This window comes from Clupea harengus, chromosome 15 (assembly GCF_900700415.2).
Source record: "Clupea harengus chromosome 15, Ch_v2.0.2, whole genome shotgun sequence".
NCBI classification, from domain to species: Eukaryota; Metazoa; Chordata; class Actinopteri; order Clupeiformes; family Clupeidae; genus Clupea; species Clupea harengus.
This window is the reverse complement of record NC_045166.1, coordinates 22,526,300-22,534,987: the sequence shown is the minus strand read 5'-3', so window position 1 is coordinate 22,534,987 and position 8,688 is coordinate 22,526,300. Positions and strand designations below refer to the sequence as shown.

The window sequence follows — 8,688 nt, the reverse complement described above, 5'->3', positions numbered from 1 at the left end:
ACTGACACTATTGCAGCCTGCCTTCCACTGAAGAGGCATTATAATGCGAGAATGTGATGGTCAGCAGAAGTCAGTGGGCCAGGTTTATACTTTGTGCGCTTCCGTCATGAAATTACGCTATTCTGAATTTTAAAAATATATATATGACTACAATTATGCCACATGACTGGTCAGGCCTGGAGCAGGGAGGAGCTGGAATGTATAATTCATGGCATGATTAAACAAGAAAGAAGAGAGAAGAAGAAGGGAGGGGGGCTGAGGGAGGAGGTCAGAATGAAAGAAAGGACAGTAGCAGAGCGTGGGTGTGGTATGAGCTAGTTCCCACCCAATGGATCCCGTAAGTTCTGCTGTCACCCCCTGCTCTGCCTCTTTTGCTACCGTCCTTCTACAGAGGTATGCTCCTGTTTTTAAATCTTTTTAGCATTCCTGTAATATGTTAGTTGCATGATAGAAACATTTTCATATTGGTTTACTGTGGCACAGAGTGATGCCAAAACTGTACAAATGGCATAATTTGCATAATGTTGTATATTATTATGTATGTTTTGTTTATTTTGTACGCTCTGTTAGTTTCCCGTGCTACAGCTTGCTGTAGGTGCAATGGGTTTACCGAGTTAGCTCGTACACTGTCTATGCTTGTCGGTGTCAAGTTTCATTTGATTATAACACTGTATTATGTATAGAAAGCCAATTGTTCCTATAGGCACCTGCTGGGTAGCCTACATGTGCTCCCATCCCAGGAGCAGCGGATGGAACCAGCGGCCCACGAAAGGCGCATGGAGGGCGGACCGCCGACATTGTAGCCGCACCAGGTGGCAATCGCGTGTTGGAAAGGAGGGCGCTCCAAGTGTTAGTGGATCTGCTGCCAGGAGAACGAGCAACCTGGCCCGCCAGTAAAGCCAAAGATACGCCTACCTCAGCAAAGATAGCTACAGTGTTTTAATTATTTTATTGATTATTGAAATTCTCTATTTTTGTATAGCTACTGTCAATTAGTTGCACGGCTGCAGTAGTGCTGGGAAGCACCCTGCTCCTCTTGCAATTTGTGGGTCGTATCGTAGACTCGCTCCCTGTCTGACTTTTGTTTATTTCTCTTTGGTGACAGATCAGTGCAATAAAAGCAGAGACCAGGACTCGTTATGGCACGATTTTATTTAACACAAGAAAACGCAGAGAGAGGGAGAGCAAACACATAGGCAAGGCACAAGATTTGTATAGATGTGTGTGTCTGTGTGAAAGAGAGCGAGAGAGGGAGAGAGAGATTGGTTATCCTCGTTCAGAAGACTGTAGCTATTGAAGTCAAACAGCCTTTCCCTTTTAGTTTATTTGTTTAACCCAAATGTTGATACTTCCTTGTCTTTGAGGCATGTACCACGGATTGCAGCAGCGGCAAAGCCAACGTATGGACCTGACCGTGAGGCCCGCCCAGTTATAATGCATCATGCAACTAAATTATTCTTTTTTATTATATATAATGTAATTACAAACAGCTTTAAATGAACCAAAATATTCTGAGTTTTTAAAAAAAATAATTCTTCAAAAGTTTGACTGACATCTATGTTAGCCAATTAACAAGTTTGCTTGGCTATATCGGACACGTTGGGCCAGTGTGTGTTTTAACTTATGCTGCGTTCAAAACCATGGTAAACTCTGTTATCTGATCAACATAGAAAACAACGTACATGCCTGCAGTAACATCTGCATGGCCTCTGAAGTAAGTTAACCTTACATTAGTATTTCTTTTGTTTAACCTAGTCAATCATGTGCATATCAATCATGCTTGATAAAACTAGTTTGCCAATATGAATAATTGCAAATGTCTTTGAAAAAACGGCAACGCTGGCAACTTCAGTAATACATTAAGAGTGCAAACATATCACAAACGATAGCAAAAGACTTGCAAAAGTAATTTGAATAGCCTCTACTTTCATGACGGAGGACGTAACTTTGATTTAGTCGAATTGTTCCTTTTGGCACACAGAAGCAATGTCTTCTCTCTCTATATATGTGTATATTTATATACACAGTGGCTCAAAAACACATTAACATAGGACAGAAGAACCACTCTGTCTGCCTGCGGCTGGTGAGCTATAGACCATTCACCCCGTCAGGTAACTGACTCTGACACACCAGCCACCAAGAACAAATCCTCCATTTCAATTCGGCGACACGTCCTGTAGGCACAGGCAGACTTGTGTGTTTATTCCCCTGCCCATCAAATCGAAAGTTGAATATGTGGCCCTAAGGATGGTGGGCTGTCTTTACATAGGGTTGTTGTCTCCAAACTTTTTACCATATAGTTCCAGCGATGTAAACCACCTATTGTGCTTTTTGTCATGATTGTGTGCATTCGTTTGTTGTGAAAGATTGGCGTGTGCTTTACCTCTAATTAGAAATGTGTGCGTGATGGATAGTGACGCAGCGGTTTTGCTACAGGCTAGTCTTTGTTTTACGAATTCCATTTCAGTGAAAACACAGAATGGAAGACTAACTTGATTATTGAGTCTACTACACTCGCGTTTTGTGCTGGTCTAATCTAAGACTGTCTTCAGGTTAGCTCGAGGCTATAATACGCTGTGATGGACCATGCACTTTATTCTGTAGCTTACTTTTAAAAATGAAAGATTTGCTTTAATGTATACCCTTTGAAGATGTGTAGACGGTGTGAGGGTGTAGGGTTAGGGGGCCCATGCTCAGACTTTTTTCTTGGGACTCTCAAAGTCCCTAAAGACGCCATTGGCATAAATGTATGTCTTCAGACCTATATAAATGTCTATCTGTATTCAGTCTTTCCTGTGTCACAAGAATGTCCATTCTTCAGAAAAATGTAATCAGTTATAAGTCACTAATTTTTGACAAAATTTGTAAATGTATGAGTATGAGTATATTATGTTGTATTATGCCATGAATACCTTGTCCACACAGACATGCACACACACACACACACACACACACAGAGTGTGTGTTGACACTGCAGAACAGTGGCTAGGCTTAGCTGCTGAAGGTATAGAGCTGGACTGCGTTTCCCTAAACTCGTTGAGCAACCACCGTGGAGAGTGTTCAAAATGATAGTCTCTGGATCATTTGACTGGTAGTTGTTCAAAGACCCTTTTGGGAAACGCACCTCTAGAGATCTAGAGACCTGTGCTTACCAAACTCAATGATGATGTAGCCTGTAGCACAAGGGCGTGTGGTAGGTCAAAACAAGCTCTTCTAAGGATGATGGAAACTGGAACCTAGTTGAATGACACAGTGACAGTGTGAAAGGTTTTCTCAGTCTCAGCAAAGCCATTGAAACAGGTAAATTCTATTACTAGCTGTATTGTATTTTTTCTGTTATGTAAAGGAAATACAGAGGCACAAACATAGTCTCTCTCAGGGCCAGATGACACTATCCAATGCTCACAGTATCCTGGAACTCAACCGGATAATGCTTTCAGTGACAATTAAATCAAACTGTGGATTGTATTTCGGGTAGGCCAAAAAAGAAGCAAAACTCTGTAGTGTTTTCTCTAATGCAGTAAATGTAATGATGTAATCCAGATGCTGACCTTTAGTGATGTTAATGCAAATGTGTATTTGTGAAAGTATATGTGTCAGTGTGCCTTAGTTTGTGTGTGTGTGTGGGAGTGTGTGTGTGTAGCACCTGCATATTATCGCTGACAATAAACACACTTCAGCAGAGCATTTGTCTTTGTGCTTTTTCTCTTAACAGATCAATATTGAACAACAGGCTGTTAGTCTTGGCCATGTAATCTTCCCTCATTAACTGCATCTGTCTTGTGTCTCTGAAAGCTTTATTTACCTGAAAGCTCCACATGCATGCCCTCTGAATGCACACAATACCCCCCCCCCCCCCAACACACATCTCCACTCAGCAAAGAGAGTGATCTATTTCACATCTTAATTGACTGCTCAACAAGAGATCACTATGGCAATTTATACATTAAACAGTTTCAGCATGGCATAAACACAGGAAAAGAAAGAAACCACGATAGCATATATATATATGCAGCATGAGAGAATTAAGGAAAGCATATGTGTGCATGCACATTTATTGACTTAAAAACTGGCACATAGTAGACACCAACATTCAACATCCAACAATCTGAATCCATGAGAAACACATTTAAACCATAAGTGATCAGTTAGTTGAAGAAATAATCAATAGAATCAATTATTTCTGTAATGAACATGAATGAATGGATGACTGAATTAATGAAGAAATGCTGCAACAAAAGCTCAAGCAAATGAATTAACGAATAAACATAGGTCTGTCCAAAGAAATGTGCCAATTGATGTCTCCATCTCTTGTGGAGCAAAATGTGCCTGAAAATGACATGTAGGCAACTAGAGATCCAACTAACAGGACATTAGTAAATCTGCCTGTCTACCTACACTCATCAGGCCTGGAATTTACACATTGTGGCTCTAAACATTGATAACACGTCAAATCAACTTCCGTTTGAATGACAAGTCATCTTAAGAAAGAGGCTTCCAGCATGGTCTTGAGCATGCTTCACCAGCCAGGAACCGAGGTCCACTGCCATAGTAATAAGCCAATGAACTGTGTATGGAACTGGGGGAAGAGTTGAGTTAAGAAAATGTTGCAGACAGCGTCAGCGCCTACATTAATCAACAAAAAATACCAGCGATTACGAAAAACCGTCTCGCGTTTTCATGTTATTTCGAAAAAATGTACCCATATTTATTCACATTCAGATTTACACATGTGCCGTCAGATAACCTACCTGTCATGTTTGTTTCATGTTTCCGTTTTGTTACGAAGCCATACACGTAGCCTCCGGAAAACACGCCCACAACTGTATGCAACACGCTTTACTTAAGAGCAAAATGATTGGACAAGGAGAGCTGTCAATCACACATACATGCCATTCCTTCCGTTGTGAACTCTGCTGGAAAGAAGAGTTTTTTGCAGATGTGGTTCAGCATGGACAGTTGAAACGGCAGGACACCACTCGGTACCATAACTAAGTTTATAGCAGAATATACAGTCGCGATAGCAAGCGGTCGTAGTAAATGGGCTGTGGAGAGTAACGAACATCGCTCGAGCCGTCGTAATACTTTCTTTATCCAATTTGTGAATCGACTTCACTCTGTGCTCAAGGCTTCCGAACGCTAAGGAAAGAAAATGCCTGTAGCAACTCTTCTACCTTTCACGGTGACCCCAAATAGGAAGTCTGCCAGTCCAACCTCTTTTCGACTGACAGAAAAATTCATTTTGCTGTTAGTTTTCAGCGCTTGTATCACGTTATGTTTCGGGGCAATCTTCTTCTTACCGGATTCGTCAAAGCTGCTTAGCGGAGTTTTCTTCCGCTCGCCGTCGGTAGAAACCGCCACTCGAACAGGTATGGATAGTGGTTCTAGTATCGGAACGGGAAATGCTGATAAAATACTAGCTAAAATTAGGAAAGACCACGAAGATGCCTTAATTGAAGCTAAAGATACGCTTCAGAAACACCCTGAAGATATCAAGAAAGACATCAAGAACGATAAGGAGCAAGTTGTCCAAGGTCTAGTTAAAGGTGGCAAAGGTGACAGTCTAACGTTACCGATTATTGAATATGTTCGGCCACCCGGAGTAACAGGACACGAGCCATCAGACCCGGAAACCAAAGAGAAAAGGGCGAAAATAAAAGAGGTATGTAGTCCGTTTAAGTCATTCTTGCTTTAATGCCACAGCAGTGGGCAGTATTCACCATAATGCTTGTTCAGCGGGAGAATGAATGACCCTTTGGTCTACCTAGCTAACGTTACCAGACTGAGAGATTTCAGCATCTCTCTCAGATTATTTTAGCTCTATTTGCTAATTTATAGCGAGCCATTTGGTTAACGTAACACAACTTGATAAAAACGTGTAATCGTTTGCCCCATTATTACTTTTTGCCATAAACATAAACACCGAGAAAACTTGTTCAGGCTCTTCTCTTAACTTTCACGCCTACTTTAAGTCTTAATCAGGTCTCTCTCATAACGATACGTCAATGTGTGAAGTTGCATTTCATTGACGCAGTGTGACACATGCGAGCACTGCAGGTATGTCTGTCTTTCATCGTAAAAGTGGTTCCAGTATTAGTGCTTTATGACCTCATTGCCTCAGGTGAGCACAAGGTTACAAAACTGTTTTAACTCGAGGACACAACCCAGTTTTACAGGCTACACGGTTTTGTGAAACAGAATGGGAGAGCATGTGCTTTTGCGTCCCATACGTGGATATTACTGATTAATTCCTTTAGCCTGCTACACCCACTGGCGATGTTTTAGAGCGTTTTAAATTGGCCAACTAACTACGTCTTGTGATCGTTGCCATTCTCCTGGAAAAATGCCCTGATTCTGTTAATCTAATCTGGATTAAGAGGAATACCTCTAGATCTTTTGGATGGTTCTTTGGAAATGAAATGTAAACCCTTGTAGCCGCTCGTGCAGGGCTGTTTAGACAAGCATCTGCTGTTCCGCGAAGTAGCTCGGGACCTCTGAATCCAGTCCTTTTCACGATAGTGTTATGAGACATACACATCTTTAGGGACCGTAGTGTTACTTTTTAGGCATACCGATAATGTCTTGGCTGCGTGCATTCCTCGTGCGATGACACATTTAAAGATAACGCGACAGAAGGGATCCTGTGGCAGATTCCGACGAAATGATGACGTGTAGATAACATAAACATTCTTTTGAAGTGCGCTATTCATTACAGCCTTGCTCAGTAACGTTACCCCGTTTACAGCATATGGTCCCGAAAGGGTCACAGTTATTCGGGAAGTATCCTATGGCCGAACCATAGCACCATTCTGGTGAGATGAACAAGCTGCGGTGGTAGTCGAACTGTTCCCTGTTGAATGAAGCGCTCAGGAGTATTCGCTTCCTCAGCCCGACAGGCTAACCTGCTCTGTTAACACCCCGTCTTGCAATCGTATAGTTCAAATGTAAAATATCTTCTCCAACACCGTTGTGCACTTGACTGCTACAAACACAACTGCCCTTCCTCAGTGTTCTTTTGAATTCTTCATTCTTCTACATTCAATGTAGGCTAACCCCTCACAGTGAGTGGCGTAAGAGAAGAGATTAACCCTTTTTTTTTCAGTAGATTTGTTTGCAAACTGTACATAGTTTGCCAGTTTAGGCTGCATGTAGGCTTGTCCATAGCTTCTATTTTTTCTTCTTCTATTGAAATAGGTTAAATGGTTTATTTGAAAGAGTTGAACAATTGGACCATACTTCTTATATTATAAAGACTTAATGTCAATCAAATGCAAAACAACGTACTATACCCAGCATACGTTTAACTCTTGGAATACCTTTCCTCCACTGGGGATAACAATACCAGAGGCATCCATATGCATTTAATTTAAAGATTGTTCAGTTTATTCCATAGCTACAATCACTAAAGGAGACAGACTGTATGTCAGTCAGTGGGATTGCTTATTTTCTGCAATGTTAATGCAAATGCAGTAAATAACAAAATATGCAGCATCATGAAAAAATGTGGTAAATAGTTGAATTTGAAAATTGCGAAAAAAAATCAATTCCATTCACTGTTACATACATTAACACGTCAGTTATGAGGACATTCGCGATTCAGCTGGCATACGTGCACTTTGCCTGTTGTTGCACTGTCTGCCCCCTTATCCGCTGTCTGTGTGTGTGTGTGAATGTCAGAGTGAATTTGAAGAGTGACTTAAAGTGGTGTGTGGATAGACTGAGACAGGATATGAGCTTGCATATTTGTGAGACAGTGTCAGAGAGGTACTGTGTGTGTGCATGAGTGAGTGAGTGTATGCGAGCAAGTAGGGGAAATGAGCTTGTGTGTGTTTGTGTGTGTGTCAGTGTTGTTTGTGCCAGCCAGTGGGCAGGTCACAGTGTGGGTCTAGTGCTGGTTGCTGAAATAAGATGCAAATGCTCCTGTGCCTCTGGATCCCTCTCCAGCCATGACCCCTTTCATTATGCACTGCTATCTGGAAGGCCACCTCATTAATACTATGCCAGCCATTCCTGTCTCGAAGCCCTTTCAAAATGTGTGTGTGGGTTTCTGTTCCAAACACAGGGCGTGAGGGTAAAAAGCCCTCTTCTCTGCACTGTCTGTGTGCATTGCTGAGTTGTTTTTTTTCTTCTAAAAAGATTTTCATGCGTAGGCTTCATTTCACAATCATTTCCTTTTTTTTTTTTTTAACCACCCCACCCACCAACGACTCTCACTGGTTGAATTCTAGTTTCCCCAACTAAACCCATGAAAAGACCGACCGACCGACCGACCGACCCCCACCCAGTAGGTTTTTCCCTCAATCACAGTGCTTATTTGTATATGTCAGAGTAAGCCTGTGCCCATGAACCTGGAAAGTGGAACTGTGCTTGTCAGACCCTGGTTTGGTGATCTGGGGAGCCTTTCCTGAAAGCATTGTTGTGCTACAGCCATCAGTACAATGAAGTCCTGTGACCTGCTCTGGACTCTCGCCTGGAGGATTAGGTGTCTGGGTCGGCGTCACTGGGGTTAATCACATTACGGCAACCCGCAGAGCCAAGACAAACACACCTCCAGGCCCTCTCGGTGTCTCTCTATCCTCTACTCTCTCTCCCCTCGCATGCTGTCTTTCTCTCACTCTTTCTCTCTTCCTTTCTCTTGTGTTCCTGTTACTTCAGAGGCCTCCTTGCATGTTTCTCTCTTCCTGTCAT

General features: G+C 42.1%; 1 protein-coding gene across 1 annotated transcript in view; it reads left to right on the top strand.

The window, feature by feature from the left end:
• Positions 1–4,882: 4,882 nt before the first annotated feature.
• The window catches only part of LOC105901285 (mannosyl-oligosaccharide 1,2-alpha-mannosidase IA-like), a 119,668-nt gene continuing 115,862 nt past the window's right edge, over positions 4,883–8,688 (top strand). The window contains exon 1 of the mRNA XM_031581468.1: positions 4,883–5,662. Within this exon, the coding sequence (XP_031437328.1) occupies positions 5,153–5,662 (510 nt within the window). The 5' untranslated portion in view covers positions 4,883–5,152. The remainder of the gene's footprint in view (positions 5,663–8,688) is intronic.